The sequence below is a fragment of the Hemiscyllium ocellatum genome, chromosome 9, assembly GCF_020745735.1.
Source record: "Hemiscyllium ocellatum isolate sHemOce1 chromosome 9, sHemOce1.pat.X.cur, whole genome shotgun sequence".
NCBI lineage: Eukaryota > Metazoa > Chordata > Chondrichthyes > Orectolobiformes > Hemiscylliidae > Hemiscyllium > Hemiscyllium ocellatum.
This window is the reverse complement of record NC_083409.1, coordinates 47,345,906-47,363,454: the sequence shown is the minus strand read 5'-3', so window position 1 is coordinate 47,363,454 and position 17,549 is coordinate 47,345,906. Positions and strand designations below refer to the sequence as shown.

The following is a 17,549-nucleotide window of genomic DNA, read 5'->3' as shown; positions in this document are numbered from 1 at the left end:
AGGTGGGAATTGAACCTGGGTCCCTGGCGCTATGAGGCAGCAGTGCTAACTACTGAGCCACCGTGATGCCCTCAATTAATGTTATAGAGTCATTGAGTCATACACAGAAATAGACCCTTCAGTCCAACCCATGCTGAACATAATTCCAAACTGAACTAGCCCCACCTGCCTGCTCCTGGCCCATATCCCTCAAACCTTTCCTATTCATGTATCTATCCAAAAGTCTTTTAAACATTGTAATTGTACCAGCATCCACCAAGATCATTCCACACATGAAGTACTCTTGGTGTAAAACATTTGCCTCATGTCTTTTTAAAAATCTCTCTCCTTAAAAATGTGCACCCTTGTCTTGAAATCCCCCATCTTAGGGGAAAGACAATGACCATTAACTCTGTTGAAATCTCTCATTATTTTATAAATTTCTATCAGATGGCCTCTCAACCTCCTATGCTCCTGCCTATCCAGCCTTTCTTTATACCTCAAACCTTTCATACCAGGCAACATCCTGAACCCTCTGCAGCTTGATAATATCTTTCCTGTAACTGGGCAACTAAAACTGGACACACTACTCCAGAAGAGGCCTCACCAATGTCCTGTGTAACTTCACATGACTTCCCAACTCCTATACTCAAAGGTCTGAGCAATGAAGGCAAGCATGCCAAATGCCTTTTTAACCATCCTGTCTGTATGTGACGCAAACTTCAAAGAATTATATATCTGCACCCCTAGATCCCTCTGAACTACCAACACTACCAAGGCCCTACCATTAATTGTATAAGCCCTATCCTTGTCTGTTGTACCAAAATGCAGTACAGTATCTTGCAATTATCCAGATTGAACTCTATCTGCCATTTTTCACCTCATTGACCCATTTGATCAAGATCCTTTTGGGATCTTCGAAATTCTTCTTCATTGTCAACAATGCCACCAATTTTGGTGTCGTCCACAAAATTACTCACCATGTTATGATACAAAAACCTGAATTCAGGTCTAAAGAAATTGTCCATTACCTAATTAGTTAAGTAAAATACTTAGTCGGCAGAACAGTGGACAGTGCAATTTAATACAACAATAAAATAACACCTGTTCAATAAATGATGGTAAAATAGGGATGGAGTTGAAAAAGATTTAGATGCGTGAGTATACTTGGCACTTATAAGGTTCACTTGCTGCTGAGTTTTAAAACTCAGAACCAACAAGTCATTAACTTACCTGCATAGCTTAGGATTCTGATTATAAATGGTCGCATGCACAGTCCAATGACAATAATAAAATGCATGGGTTCTCGCGAAATGATTTTAGGCTGTAATTTCTGCTGCAAAGAGTCACACCAAATGCAATTTTTAAAAAGATTCCATCTCTGTACAATAAACCTTGCAACAACTCAAGATTGTTTTGGTGAATTTAGCATGCTTATTTCATGGTGCCAAATGACTGTGCCAGAAAATGCTGAGAAAATGTGATTAAAACTTCATTGACTCTAATGATATTATTGCACTTACAATAATGTCATTAAAATATTTCAGAAAAACTCTGAAAATTGCAGCCTTTCTTCACTAATCCTACTGACAAGCAGGCAATAAGAGTATTAATAAAAAATATGGATTTTGGTAGTGTTGATTAAGAAAAGTATGTTAAATAGGATTGCATTGTTGGATTAATGGTATCTCAAAGTCCTAATGAAACACTGTAATAGGGAGATCTATCACGAGTTCATTATGGCACTGCCTATAATACAAGACTCTTCAGTTTTCTGCTACTGAAGAGTTGGGTCATGCTCAAACAATAACTAGAAGCAACCATTTCCTGGTCAAGGCTAATTCTCTGTCAATAGATGTGGAGCTGGGAAAACACAGCAGGTCAGGCAGCATTCAAGGAGTAGGAAAGTCAATGTTTCAGGCTGAAACCCTTCATCATAATTCGGCCTGAAACACTGACTTTCCTACTCTTCGGATCCTGTCTGACCTGTTGTATTTTCCCAGCTCCACATCTATTGACTCTGACTTTCAGCATCTGTAGTCCTTCCTACCTCCAAGGCTAATTCTCTGATTTCTCAGTTCCCTCCCTCCAAAATGTGCTAGGAAGCCATACAAAGACCAAAGAGTAAGGATAGTCATAAAATATTAGCTTCTGACTGACATAATGTTCATTCTTGTTGCACATGTGAATAACTCCCTGAGTAATGTTAAGAGGGAAGAACACAGGAAAGATTAGCATGTGTTTTTTTAAGAACACCCATTACTTCTTTAATACCTTAGATACTGTAGGCTACTGTGATTGCTTGGTAAATAAAATTAGCTTTGCCCTTCACAAATATAAACAGTTAATTTACATAAAGCCATAAGTAGTATTTTTTTCTCTACTGACATCAAGACACTGGCTATTGGAATATCTAAACAGTCCTTTTTGCATCGCTGACTAGAGTTGCACATCCAGTGGAATCTCAGATGTAGCAAACTCCATGGGAATGGCCTGGAAATCTGAAGACTTCAGTGGCAATTCCCCCTTGTCTGAAAAAGAAACTCAAAACAGAGAATTCAGGAGGTTTCACTACAATTAAGTTTAGAGCTACCCAGGAAAAGTTAGAAATGTCAAAACCTAGTTTAATTCCTGGGTAATTAAGCTAACCTTCCCAACTTAGCAGTATACCTTTGAGACCCCTGGCAACCACATTCACCAATCAGACCCTACCAAACAACACAATTTCTCACCCTGTCACCAGACCTGAATTCCCTGGAACCCGCTGCAAGACCCACCTATGCCCACCTGGTGGCACCCTAACTTCTGAATCGACTGCTGTCCTAAGCGCACAGTTACCATTTCACAGCAGCTATCAAAGTGTCCAGCTGTGCTTCTTGACATTTAAATCCCAGAACATAATATATTGACTGCTGTAAAAGGGATTATGGTTTGACTTTCCCCAATTGTCCTGCAGTCCAGGGTAACTGTGTTGATATCAACTATGCTCAGCATTCTGTAGGATATTGTATTGGAACTAACAGCTAGAAATGTGGTGAATTAAGAAAGAAATCACTAAAAAAAGAGCAAAAATGACAATTTGACTGATTACCATTCCTTGTAATACATTCTTTCAAACACTCAGTCTGTTCTGTCAGAGCATTGGTCATCAACTTGCTAGTCAGTCAAATTAGGATAAAAGTTGAGCTAAATCAAGACATTTTAATAAACATGAATGCCATTGATTTTTAAACAATTTACGATGCCCATAAAAGAGCAAGTATATAAAAGGTGACAGGATTGATTTTTTTTTAATAAAGATGATCATTTTGACATTCAGGAGAACTAAGATTTACCTCCCTCATTCAAAATCAATGTGGACTGTCATCCACCTGACTGAACAGCTCTGTGAAAACCACTCAGCTGCAGCCAAGCTTCAACTTCAACCTCAACCTTTGCAGAAAGAGAAGGCTCCATGGATACCTAAAGTTTGGTGTGGTCACAGACATTAGTAGTTTTCGGAAGCTGAATAGCAATCACACATGACAAGTTCCTGTTCTGTAGCAAGCAGAGCAGTATAAAGCAGGCATTTCAATACCCTACAAACTATTTAGAATCCTGAGAATCCCTACAGACCATTTGGCCCAACATGTCCACACCAACTCTCCGAAGAGCATTCCACCTGAACTCATACCCATACTCTATCCCTGTAATCCTGCATTTCCCATGGCTAATCCACCCTAACCTACACATCTTTGGACTGTTGGAGGAAACTGGAGCACCCAGAGGAAACCCACACAGACATGGGGAGAGGGTGAAACTCAACACAGTCTCCGAAGGCTGGAATTGAACCAGGTCCCTGGCATTGTTTGGCAGCAGTGCTCACCATTGAGCCACCCTGCCAACTGCGACGGAGTTTATTATTGATTTTGAACAAATCTATACAACGGTGGCCTGAAACACAAAATTCTTGACAATAATCCAAATCATCTATTTCCAATAAAGTGATAGAATAAATCTATTCAACATAAAAATGCATTTCAGCACCAAACAGAAATTATATTTACATTCTTTAAAGTTCTAACACACACTGTTTAAAACAAAATCAAAACTTAGTAATGTTTCTGGCCTGATTGTCTTTTTAGAGCACTTAGAAAAAGTGCTCTCAACCTATACAACAATTCTTTCTGAATTACTACATTAAATATTTTCAAAATCAAGATAAGTTAGTCACTTACTCCTCCAAGAAGTGCTGCTGTGGGCCTATTATAGACCCTGGTCGACATATCCTAATCCATCCTATGGCTTCTGCTGCAGTAAATCTGTAGTGTTTCATTATGTAACAGGCTATTAATGTACCTGTTCGTCCTAAACCAGCTGAAATGAAGGAAAATTGATTATATGGTTACATAATTTCTCATATTGGTAGCTTAAATAAAAACTAATTTATAACTATTAAACTAGGAATGATTGAAATCAAATTAGACAAAATATGATTCTGATTTAATGCACCTTACAACAAAAATTTAAATCTAAACCTAGTGAAGAAGAACATCATTATTTATCATGGCAACAATCCAATCGCCCATGCAGTAGCTAACTATTATTAAATGAAATTTCTAAAAAATAAGAAAGGAACATTTTTTTCCAATCAAGATTGGGAGCAATTTAGTGGACTACTTGGACTTAAGTGTATTTGATGTTTTGGTCCTGCATTCTTGAAATTAATAATGACTTCCTAATCATTAGAAAGTGCACTTTCAACTGTCTGACCAAACATTTTATGTCAGAAACAACACTCCCTCACATTGCTTCGTGCTGTCTATCTCTCAGTTGTATAGATTAGTTCATGGGAACACCTGATTCTTAAAAAGGCACACTGATTGTGTAGGGCTGATTTGTTTCCTGAGTGGTCCAATCCTCATTGCTGTGCAGTTCACCCCCTCAGGCAAATTAGAGTCGTAGAGATGTACAGCGCGGAAACAGACCCTTCGGTCCAACTCATCCATGCCAACCAGGTATCCCAGTCCAATCTAGTCCCACCTGTCAGCACCTGTCATATCCCTCCAAACCCTTTCTATTCATTTACCCATCCAAATGCCTTTTAAATGTTGCAATTATACTAGCCTCCACCACTTCCTCTGGCAGCTCATTCCATACAAGTAACACCCTCTGCATGAAAATGTTGCCCCTTAGATCTCTTTTACATTTTTCCTCACTCACTGTAAACCTATGCCCTCTAGTTCTGGACTCTCCCACCCCAGGGAAAGGACTTCGTCTGTTTATCCTATCCATGCCCTTCATAATTTTATGAACTCCTGTTAAGGCCTCTGACGCTCCAGGGAAAACAGCCTCAGCCTATTCAACCTGTCCCTGTAGCTCAAATCCTCTAACCCGAGCAACATCCTTGTAAATCTTTTCTGAACCCTTTCACAACATCATTCCAATAGGAAGGAGACCAGAATTGCACGCAATATTCCATCAGCAGACTAACCAATGTCCTGTAACATGACCTCCCAACCCCTATACTCAATACTCTAACTAATAAAGGAAAGCGTACCAAACGCCTTCTTCACTATCCTATCTACCTGCGATTTCACTTTCAAGAAGCTATGAAACTACACTCTAGGGTCTCCTTGTTCAGTAGCACTCCCTAGGATATGACCATTAAGTGTAAGTCCTGCTAAGATTTGCTTTCCCAAAATGCAACACTTCTCAGCCTATTAGCCCATCTGATCAAGATCCCATTGTAATCTGAGGCAACCTTCTTCGCTGTCCACTGCACCTCCAATTTTGGTGTTATCTGCAAAGTTACTTATGCTCGCATCCAAATCATTTATATAAAACGATGAAAAGTAGTGAACCCAGCACCGATCCTTGTGGCACTCCACCGGTCACAGGCCTCCAGTCTGAAAAACAACCCTCTACCACCACCTCTTCTATCTTTGAGCCAGTTCTGTATCCAAATGGCTAGTTCTCCCTGTATTCCATGAGATCTAACCTTGCTAATCAGTCTCCCATGGGGAACCTTGTCGAACGCCTTACTGAAGTCCATATAGATCACATCTACCGCTCTGCCCTTATCAATCCTCTTTGTTACTTCTTCAAAAATCTCAATCAAGTTTGTGAGACATGATTTCCCACACACAAAGCCATGTTGACTATCCCAAATCAGTCCTTATCTTTCCAAATACATGTAAATCCTGTCCCTCACAATTCCCTCCAACAACATGCCCATCACGACGTCAGGCTCACTGATCCATAGTTCCCTGGCTTGTTCTTACCACCTTTCTTAAAAAGTGGCACCACGTTAGCCAACCTCCAGTCTTCTGGCACCTTACCTGTGACTATTGATGATACAAATATCACAGTAAGATACCCAGCAATCACTTCCCTAGCTTCCCACAGAGTTCTACGGTACACCTGATCAGGTCCTGGGGATTTATCCACTTTTATGCATTTCAATACATTCAGGACTTCCTCCTCTGTAATGTGGACATTTTTCAAGATGTCACCATCTGTTTCCCTACATTCTATATCTTCCATGTCCTTTTCCACAGTAAATACTGATGCAAAATACTTGTTTAATATCTCCCCCATCTCCTGCAGCTCCACACAAATGCTGCCTTTCTGATCTTTGAGGAACCCTATTCTCTCCCTAGTTACCCTTTTGTCCTTAATGTATTTTAAAAACCCTTTGGATTCTCCTTAATTCTATTTACCAAAGCTATCTCATGTCCCCTTTTTGCCCTCCCAATTTCTCTCTTGAGTATACTTTTACTGCCTTTATACTGTTTTAAGGATTCACTCAATCTATCCTGTCTACACCTGACATATGCTTCCTTCTTTTTCTTAACCAAACCCTCAATTTCTTTAGTTATTCAGCATTCCGACACCTACCAGCCTTTCCTTTCACCATAATAGGAATATACTTTCTCTGGACTCTTGTTATCTCATTTCTGAAGGCTTTCCATTTTTCAGCGATCTCTTTACCTGCAAACATCTGGCCCCAATCAGATTCTGAAAGTTCTTGCCTAATACCGTCAAAATTGGCCTTTCTCCAATTTAGAACTTCAACTTTTAGACCTGGGCTATCCTTTTCCATCACTATTTTAAAACAAATAGAATTATGGTTGCTCGTCCCAAAGTGGTCCCCCACTGACACCTCAGTCACCTGCCCTGCCTTGTTTTTGCACCTTCCCTTGTAGGTACATCCACATATTGAATCAGAAATTTTTCTTGTACACACTTAACAAATTCATCTCCATCTAAACCCTTAACACTATGGCAGTCCCAGACTATGTTTGGAAAGTTAGAATCCCCTATGACAACCACCTTATTATCCTTACAAATTTGTTTCTCAATTTCCCTCTGACTATATAATACAATCCCAATAAGGTAATCATCCCTTTCTTATTTCAGTTCCACCCAAATAACTTGCCTGGATGTATTTCCGCGAATATCCTCCCCCAGTACAGCTGTAATGCTATCCCTTATCAAAAACACTACTCACCCTCCTCTCCTGCCTCCCTTTCTGTCCTTCCTATAGCATTTGTATCCTGGAACATTAAGCTGCCAGTCCTGTCCATCCTTGAACCATGGTTCTGTAATTGCTATGATATCCCACTCCCATGTTCCTAACCATGCCCTGAGTTCATCTGCCTTCCCTTTTAGTTCTCTTGCATTGAAATAAATGCAGTTTAATTTATCAGTCTTACCTTGTTGTCTGCTTTGTCCCTGCCTGCCCTGACTGTTTGACTCGCCTTTGTTCTCAATGTACCGGTCTCAGATCAGTCTCTCCTCACTATCCCCCTGGGTCCCTCCCTACCTTAATAGTTTAAATCCTCCTGAGCAGCTCTAGCAAATCTCCTTGCCGCAATATTAGTCCCCTTCCAATTTAGGTGCAATCCGTCCTTCTTGTACGGGTCACGTCTACCTCCAGAGAGCTTCCAATGATCCAAAAATGTGAATCCTTCTCCCATACACCAGCTCCTCAGCCGTGCATTCATCTGCTCTGTCCTTCTTTTCCTACCCTCAATAGCTCGTAGCACTGGGAGTAATCCAAATATTACTAGTCTCCAGGACCTCCTTTTAAAATTCCTGCCTAACTCTCTGTAAGCTCCCTTCAGAATCTCAATCTTTTTCCTTCCTATGTCATTGGTTCCAATGTGTACAATGAACTCCGGCTAGCCCCTCTCCCCCTTGAGAACATCCTGCAGTTTCTCTGAGAAATCCTTCATCCTGGCACCACGGAAGCAACACACCATTCTGATTTTTCGCTGCTGGCCACAGAAACATCTATTTGGACTTTGGACTAGAGAGTCCCCTAACACAATCAATTTCTTGGAACCCGACGTACCCCTCATTGCATTAGGGCCAGTTTCGATACCAGAAACTTGGCTGTTCGTGCTGTGTTCCCCTGAGAATCCATCATCCCCTATACTTTCTAAACCAGCATTCTTGGTTGAAATGGGGATAGTCACAGAAGACTCCTGCACTAAACTGCCTACTTCTCTTACCTTTCCTGCAGTTAACCAATCTAAGTGACTGTATCTGCGAGTTTTCCCCCTTCTTATAATTGCCATCCATTACATCCCCTCGCTCTTGTAAATTCCTCATTGCCTCTAATTGTCTCTCCAACCAATGCATTCAATCTGATAGTATTCGCAACCAACGGCATTTATTGCAGAAATAATCCTTAGTAACCTGTAAACCCTCCCTAAATTCCCACATCTGACAAGAAGAGCATATCATTCTATTAAAGGCGATTTTTGCTTCTATCTACAGACCCAGAAAATAGCATTGTCTTATTCCTCTGCAAACACTGCTCCAGGTTAAATTAATACTTATGGATTATATTTTAAGTTTAATCAAGAGACATATCTCAATAAAACATATAATCAAGAAAGAACCCACTCTACTCACTACTGCAGACTTATTACAATGCCACGCTTAAAATATCCACTTATTTGTTTCTGTGCTGTCACCTCTCCCAAACAGGCTCCTCCAAGATCAGTTGTGAATTTTACTATTTGTTAATTTTCCTAGACACACTCCAATGTCCAGTGATGCATGAATTCAAACAGCAAAGGCGGTAACTGCGCAGTTCACTGCTCTGTCAGTTAGCAATGTGGGTTTCTTTCTCTCTCTCCTGCACTGACCTCACCATGTGCTTCTTTTGTCTGTTCCTCTCTCTTTTAAAAGTGCTGTTGTTTTGACTTTTTTTCCTCCAAAAGTCTTGTATTTTCCCAGGTTTTACCAGTTCAAACATGGCAGATACATTTCTCCTTTATGCCATTTTCCCAGGACATTGGTTAGGCCACTGTTGGAATATTGCGTGCAATTCTGGTCTCCTTCCTATCGGAAAGAAGTTGTGAAACTTGAAAGGGTTCAGAAAAGATTTACAAGGATGTTGCCAGGGTTGGAGGATTTGAGCTATAGGGAGAGGCTGAACAGGCTGGGGCTGTTTTCCCTGAAGAGTTGGAGGATGAGGGGTGACCTTATAGAAGTTTACAAAATTATGGGGGCATGGACAGGGTAAATAGGTAAAGTCTTTTCCCTGAGGTTGGGGAGTCCAGAATTAGAGGGCATAGGTTAGGGTGAGAGGGGAAAGATATAAAAGAGACCTAAGGGGCAACTTTTCACACAAAGGGTGGTACGTGAATGGAATAAGCTGCCAGAAGAAGTTGCAACATTTAAGAGGCATTTGAATGGATATACGAATAGGAAGGGTTTGGAGGGATATGGGCCGGGTGCTGGCAGGTGGGACCTGATTTGGTTGGGATATCTGGTTGGCATGGACAAGTTGGACCGAAGGGTCTGTTTCCATGCTGTACATCTCTATGACTCTAAGTTACACCAGGCAATTAGAGAAGCCTGACAGAACATTTTCTCCTCAACTTCGTGTTCTGACCAAAGAATGCTGGTGGAACATAGCATTTAGTACCAGATTCAGAACTATATGATGCAAATACACTTGTGTAAAAATGCAGAATCATGTGGGAGCTGTAATGATGGAATCATCTTCATTCTGAATGGGGTTGGGAACCATCATTCTGGTGAGTGATATAATTACTGTTGTGAGGAGGACTCAAAAATTCAATAGCAGGGGCAACGGATCATGACAGACATGAAATGTGATAAAGCAAAGAGAAACATTGAGTAGATAGACCAGGGTGTAACAGAACAGGAAAGAACATATTAACTTAGAAATGCTTCAGCAATTGCAAAAAAGGTAAAAAGGTAAAAGGTTCTGTAGATGAATGCCTGCATTTTCAAAATAAAGTAGCTCATTTCTCAGCACAAATAGGAATTAATTTTTATGACCAAATAACCACAGAGAAACTAGCGAGACTAGTTAACAGGTGTATTGGGACAGACATGTCTTAGCCGCTCTCTGGGGAGTCAGTTAAAGTGCAAACTATCAACCCATATATTGATGACCACCATTCTCAATTCCAAATGAAGAGACAAAGTTACAATGGTTTGTCAGCCTCATGAGAATGGTCATCCAAATAAAACATTAAGGAGGCTATTAATTTTTGGAATGTTGATGGTATCAAACATTCTCCACTGAATGACAATTTTCACATTCCGAAACCTATAACATTTCCAACTGCCATTTTGAACAGTCAACATAATAATGCCTTTTAAAAAAAAACGTGAATGCCACATCTTCAGAAATCATCTTTTTGGCTGTGTCTTGTGTAGATGGGGAGTGTTTGTATCAATTACATTTCAGGTATTGTGGAAGTTAAATATTTATCCTTACTTTTGTTTAAAACTTACAAAAAAGCCTGTTTTGCGTCAGTTCTTAGAAGTCAAAGCACTCAAGATGCACCCAAATATATCAATCAATCAAGAGGTGGGGAGAAGAGATGATTATCTCATATCTCTCCCATCCTTAGGACAGAAAGAAATTTGTCTACTCTTTGAGTAATGTCAGTGTATGTTTAGGTCCACCACCAGCCAAGATGGGCCTTCAGTTTTAATGTTCCAGGAAAATGAAGTTACTTACGGTGCAGCACTTTTTCAGCAGCCACCTAGGTTATGAGCTCCGGTGGGTGAGAAACCCATAGTCTTTCAATTTAGAGAAGTGACTGATACCATTCACTTTGTCTGTGGACAAGCTTGGAGGGGAACTTGTGTAGTTTGACTCTTAGAATAATGTGCCTCTTTCTGAGATCACCTTTTCAAGTACTCATATGTTTTCAGAACAATAAGGCCAATAGAAAGCAATGTGTGTGTGCGAAAGGACTGAATGGTTTATTGGAACAATGAGGCCAATGGGGACATCAAGGTGCATAAAAGCATTTGCAGGAGAAATACTTCCACATACTGCAAAACAAAGAGCAAACCAAAAGGTGGAATGCAGAAAATGAAAACCCTAACGACATTTTACATACTTATTGTAATCAATAACAGCTGCTTCACACATACAATGTAATGTTTTAAATGCTTATATCCTAAGATGTAATTAGCCAAATATATTCTAATGAAAACAGATTGAATATAGTTACTAGAGTTGGTAATATTGATTAAAAACTCCAATCTTTGTCTTTTCATACCCAATTAAAAAAAACTTGCCTTTAGAGAGAAAAACTGCATTACCATTTTAAATCCGATATGACTCTTCTTCAGCATTGAAGTGAACTTACAGTCAGAAATAGGATAGGTTATAATGGGGAACAAACGACATACCAATTAAGTGGATGGTATGGTTCTGTTTTCACAAAGGAAGACACAAATAATGTCCCAAAATTCTTGGGGAACTAAGGGACTAATAAGAGGGAGGAAATTAAAGAATTCAGTATTAGTAGTGAAATAGCGATGGGGAAACTGGTCAATAAATCTCAGGGCCTGATAATCTACAAAACAGATAAGTTAAAGAATTGGCCTTAGAAATAATGGATGCACTAGTGCTCATCTTTCAATATTCTATAAACTTTGGAACAGTTCCTAGCAATTGGAGGCGAATGCAACCCCACCATTTTAAAAAAAATGAAAAAGTAGAGTTTCACCCACAGGTTAGTCTGCCATCAGTAGTCGGGGGGGAACTGATAGATCCCATTGTGAAAGATCTAATAGCAGAGGACTTGGAAAGTAGTAACAGGACTAAATAGAATCAGTATGGATTTGCAAAAGGGAAATCATACTTAACCAATCTACAACAATTTAAAGGATGTAACAAGTAGAGTTCATAAGGGTGACCAGGTGGATGTGGTTTACCTGGACTTTCAGAGGGCTTTTGTGAAGGTCGCATCTAAGAGATTAGCATGTAAAATTGAAGAACATGGAATTTGGGGTTGTGTACCGACATAGATAAAACATACTGGTTGGCAAACAGAAAATTGGACTAATCAAATTTTTTCTCTGGTTGGCAGGCAGTAATTAGTGGAAGGGCTCAGTAATATTTTGTAAGGTTATCCATTTTGGTCGTAAAATCACGAAGGCAAATTATCTGAATGATGACAGATTGTGAAAGGGGAGTGTGCAGTAAAACCTGGGTGTCATTGTACACCAGTCACTGAAAGAAAGCTAACAGGGACAGTAGATGGCAAAGAAAGCAAATGGTATGTTGGTCTTCTTAGCAAGAGGATTAGAGAACAGGAACATGGATGTCTTAGTGCAGTTATACAGGGTTTTGGCAAGACCACACCTAGAGTGTAGCCTGCAGATTTCGTTTCCTAGTCTGATGAAGAATGTTTTAGCTCTGGAGGGACTGCAAGGGAGGGAAATCAGATTGGTTCCTGGGATGGAAGGGCTGCTATATGAAGAGAGACTGGATCAGTTAAGTGACAGTCATCTTGTAAAAACCTATACATTTTTAAAAGGACCAGACAGAGTAAAGGCAGGAAGATCTTCCTGATGAATGGGAAGTCCGTAACTAGGGGTCACAGTGTTAAGATGCAGCGTTGACCATTTACGACTGAGAAGAGAACAGATTTCTTCACCTAGAAAGAGAGGTGAGCCTGTAGAATTCTCTGCTGCAGAAAATGGTTGGAGTCAAAACATTTTTGTAATTCTTCCATGAAAACTTTCATAGTTCTTAAGACTAAAAGTATCAAAGGGTACAGGTAGAAAGCAGGACAGGGTACTGAGTTGGATGATCAGCCATGATCATACTGAATACTGTGTCAGGCTCAAAAGGGCAGGAGGGCCTACTCTTGTGCTTATTTCCCATGATTCCATGAAGATGTTCTGAAGGCGAGTCATATCAGACTTCAAATCTTAACTCAGTTTCCTTCTTCACAGATGCTGGTGAGTTGTTCTAGAACTTTGTTTTTATTTCATATTCCCAGTATCCACCGTATTTTATTTTCATCCACCCCACTGTCTCCATTACTCAGCAAATCATCAATATGCTGACTATCCAAAATCACACTGTGCAAATTCAGTGTATTATACAAAACACAAAATGGCTGTATGCGTCAGCAGACAGCCAGACAGGACAAGTCACATGCATCGCTGACAAAGGATTAGGAAGGGGTTTTGGAGCCTGGCAAGAGCAGGACCTAAGGCTAGTTACTTTAGTGCATGCTGAATTTGGAACAAAATAAATTAATTACATTTATTTTGGGTACATTTTAATGGTTAAGACCTTATATCCATTACAGAGACATGGTTACAAGGAGATCAAATCTGGGAACTAAATATTTGAGGGTGTGTGACTTTTAGGTAGGAAGGAAAGTGTGATGGAGTAGTTTTGTTAGCATGAGATGGAAAGTGTGACAGCAATAAATTATCTTGGATTGAAATATGCAGAATGCATATGGACGGAAGTAAGAAATAACAAAGGGAGGAAGACACTGGTGGGAGTAGAGTATTGATCCCCTAACACTATGCATCGAACAGGAAATAAATCAGGAGATATTGAGGGCACATAAGAAAATCAGTAATTAATCATGGGTAACTTTATTCTTCGTACAATTTGGGACAAATCAAATTGGCAGAAGTAGCAAAATAAGAATTCACAGTGTAGATGTAACAGTTTACTTGAAAAATATGCTGTGGCTTCTATCAAGGATCCGAATACTTAGTTAATGAATAACAAAGCAAGTTTAATAAACTATCTCAGAGTAAAAGGGCCCTTATAAAACAGTGACCATAGCATAGCATAATTTAGCATTCTATTTGAGAGCAAGAAACTTTAGTTGGAAATAAGTATGCTAAACTTAAATAAGGGTAATTACATAGGCATGAGGACAGAATTTACTAAAGTGGACTGGGAAAAAAAAGACTTTAGCAGAAGACACAATTGCCAGATAATAGCAGATGTTTAAGAAAATTGTTTATGACTCACACTAAAAAGGTATATCCCAGTGGAGGAGGATTCTCAGAAGGGAATAAATTAACCATGGTTAACCAAGGAAGTTAAAGGTAATACAGGTAGCAGTGGGATAACATGCGTTTTGATAGTGTGATTTGGCTATCAGGCAGGTATTTTGGAGAACGTTTACCTCCGTTGGCAATAGCACAACTCCAGCAGGGATTGGTTACTGTGCTTCGTTCTACGCATACTCTGATTGCTCCACGCCCATTTTGCATATGTGCTGATGTTCTTACTGTTCTACACGTATGCCGGTGTCAGTACATGCACAAAATTGGTGCAGGTCTTTGCGCCATTCTGTGCATGCACCAAAGTCTCTGTGTTGTTCTGTGCATGCACAATGTCTGTGCCAAAGTCTCTGCACTGGTGTAAGTGCTGTTCTGCGCATGTGCCAATGTCAGCTGCCAAGAGAGTTACTGTACAGAGAGCAGCTTTCTTACATTTTTAAAATGTACTGCGTTAAATTTATTTTTGTTTAGTTAATAAATATAATTTCAACTTACATTCAGGTTGTGCTATACTTTGCGTTAGACTTTTGGGTGATTTTTGAGTGATCTTGTGTGATATTTTTGTTTGGTCTGTCCCTAACCCCACTTTTCCCATAGGCCCCATTATTTTTATTAAGCAATTTTCTATTAAGTGAAGTTTCAATGCAACGTAACTACAGCATTATAGGAGAACTACTAGTACAGAAAGAAGATTCTTTATCCAAACATCCAAAAACCTAACAGCCCTGAAATTTGAAGGTTTTTTTTGTCAAGTTATTTTCTCATTAACAAGGTTGTTTGGTAAGCAGTTAACCCAGGTAGCCGCCCACTCGATGCGCGTCACTCAGATGTGACATGGGGGTGCGTGGCCAAGCACCGACAAGCCTGGGGTTTCTCTGTGAACAACCCCAAATCGACACCACTCCATATGTGTCATTCAGATGTGACATGGGTGGAGGGGGTGCAATCAATGTCCTTAGTTAGAAGTCTGCTGCTCCGGTAAGATTTTCAAAAATTTCACCATTAAACTGTCACATTCTGAAAACCGAAAAATTCTGAATTCCGAAAAACAGCTGGTCCCGAGTATTTTGGATAAAGGATTGTCTACATGTATCAAATTGAAAGGAAAAAAAAACTATGTGACAAAGATTAGTAGTAAGTCAGAGGACTGGGTATGTTTTAAGAATCAATGAAAGATGACCAGAAAAATAATAAACAGTGAAAATAAACTTTGAAGGTAAACAAGCAAATACAGGTACACAATCCTTTTTCAGAGATTCTTGGGGCCAGTTATTTTTCGGAATCGGAATTTTTCAGATTTCAGAATAGATGACAATTTCAAGGTGAAATAAAAATTACCTAACAGCAGACCTATTCATGGTGTGAATAGTATGAGCGCTGAGACACAATTAATGCCTACCAGTGCTAGGCCACGCTGCAATGTTACATCTCAGTGATATGGTTCAAGTGAGTGTGGAATTGAGTCACTTGTTCGCACACCAAAATGATGCTCCACACTCCATGAAAAAATTTCGGACTTTGGAGCTTTTCAGATTTTGGAATTGTGATAAAGAATTGTATACTTATGAGAGCTTCTTTAAGAATATAAAAACAGAGAGGCCAAAGTGAACAAAAGCCCTTTAAAGGATGAGGCTGGGGAAATAATAATGGGGAACCAGAAGAATTGAATAAATATTTTGCATCAGAGTTCACGATAGGGTGGTACTAATAACGTTCCAAAAAATACTAAATAATCAACGGGCAAAAAAGTGAGAGGAAATAAATATGGCAATTAGTCATAGATATGTCCAACACAGAAACAGACACTTCGGTCCAACTTGTCCATTCTGACCAGATATCCTAAACTAATCTAGACCCACCTGCCAGCACCTGACTCATATCCCTCTAAACCCTTCCTATTCATATACCCATCCAGATGCCTTTTAAATGTTGTAATTGTACTAGTCTTTACCACTTCCTCTGGTAGCTTATTCCACACACACACACCATCCTCTACATGAAAAGTTGCCTGTTAGGTCTCTTTTATATCTTTCCCCTCTCACCCTAAACCTATGCCCGCTAGTTCTGGACTCCTCAGTCCTGGGAAAAGACCTTGTCTGTTTACCCTATCCATGCTCCTCATGATCTTATAAACCTCTATAAGGTCACCCCTCAGCCTCCAATGCTCCAGGGAAAATAGTCCCAGCCTATTCAACCTCTCTCTGTAGCTCAAGACCTCCAATCCCCGGCAACATCCTTGTAAATATCTTCTTAACCATCTTAAGTTTCACAACATCCTGCTGATAGGAGGGAGACCAGAATTGCACATAATATCTGAAAAGCAGCTTACCCAATGTTGTGACCTCCCAACTCCTATTCTCAATGCTCTGTCCAATAAAGGAAAGTGTACCTTCTTCATTATCCTATCGTCTCTTTTCACCTCCACCCACCCCCAAATGAAGCAAAATGCTCAGAGACAGAGTAGTTTTACCTATTCCAGGCCCTGAAGGGAGAGAGAATGATCGTCCATGTGCACAAGGACATGGGTTCTCAATCTTGGCTGAAATAGCAGTTTCTTCATGAATTATATAGTCATTTTACAGGGAGGAGCATCCAGATAAGGCAATATACATACTGTTTGAGTGATTGTAACAATCAGCAAGCATCAACAGTAAAGATTGAGCCATCTGCTGTTACACAAATGTTCTTAACTTTAACTGGCTTCACATTGTTACTACTTTTCACCTTGTTGAACTGGCCTTACATACTGAATCCTTCCTCATCTTATTAAATGGCTTGACATAATGAAAACTTTTTCACCTTGTTAACCCATTATCCATGCCTCCAGCACCTCATTGTTAACTGCACGTTCTTATCTGATCTGAGTCACACTCAGTCAAACCTCTTGTTTTTCACGACCTGCTTATACCCTATACACATTTTCATTCCCTCCTTTTATCATTTCCACCAAGATGGCACTACCAGCTTTCACAAGACTGTGACAGCCAGTATTTAAGCAAGTTGCTGAAACACAGCATACAATTATTAGAATAACAAAAAATACTATTCCGTTACAGTTAGGAGAATTTGAAAAATCCTCCCATGTGGAAAAAAAATTCACCAATAAAGTTCTTAAAATTCACAGTCCTTAGTGACCACTCCATCCCCTCCAAGTCAAGTGAAACAAGCTTGTTCTCCAAAAGTCTCTTCCAGTAAAATCCAACTTGAAAACAAAATCCAACTTGAAAACATGGAGAAATCTGAATTCTTGAATA

General features: G+C 39.7%; 1 protein-coding gene across 2 annotated transcripts in view; it reads right to left on the bottom strand.

Moving 5' to 3' along the window:
* Window positions 1-17,549, bottom strand: part of cdc14ab (cell division cycle 14Ab) — a 179,171-nt gene that overhangs the window by 53,911 nt on the left and 107,711 nt on the right. For both annotated transcript variants that reach the window (XM_060829729.1, XM_060829730.1), the window contains one exon: window positions 4,197-4,335. In XM_060829729.1, coding sequence (XP_060685712.1) covers window positions 4,197-4,335 — 139 coding nt within the window. The remainder of the gene's footprint in view (window positions 1-4,196; window positions 4,336-17,549) is intronic.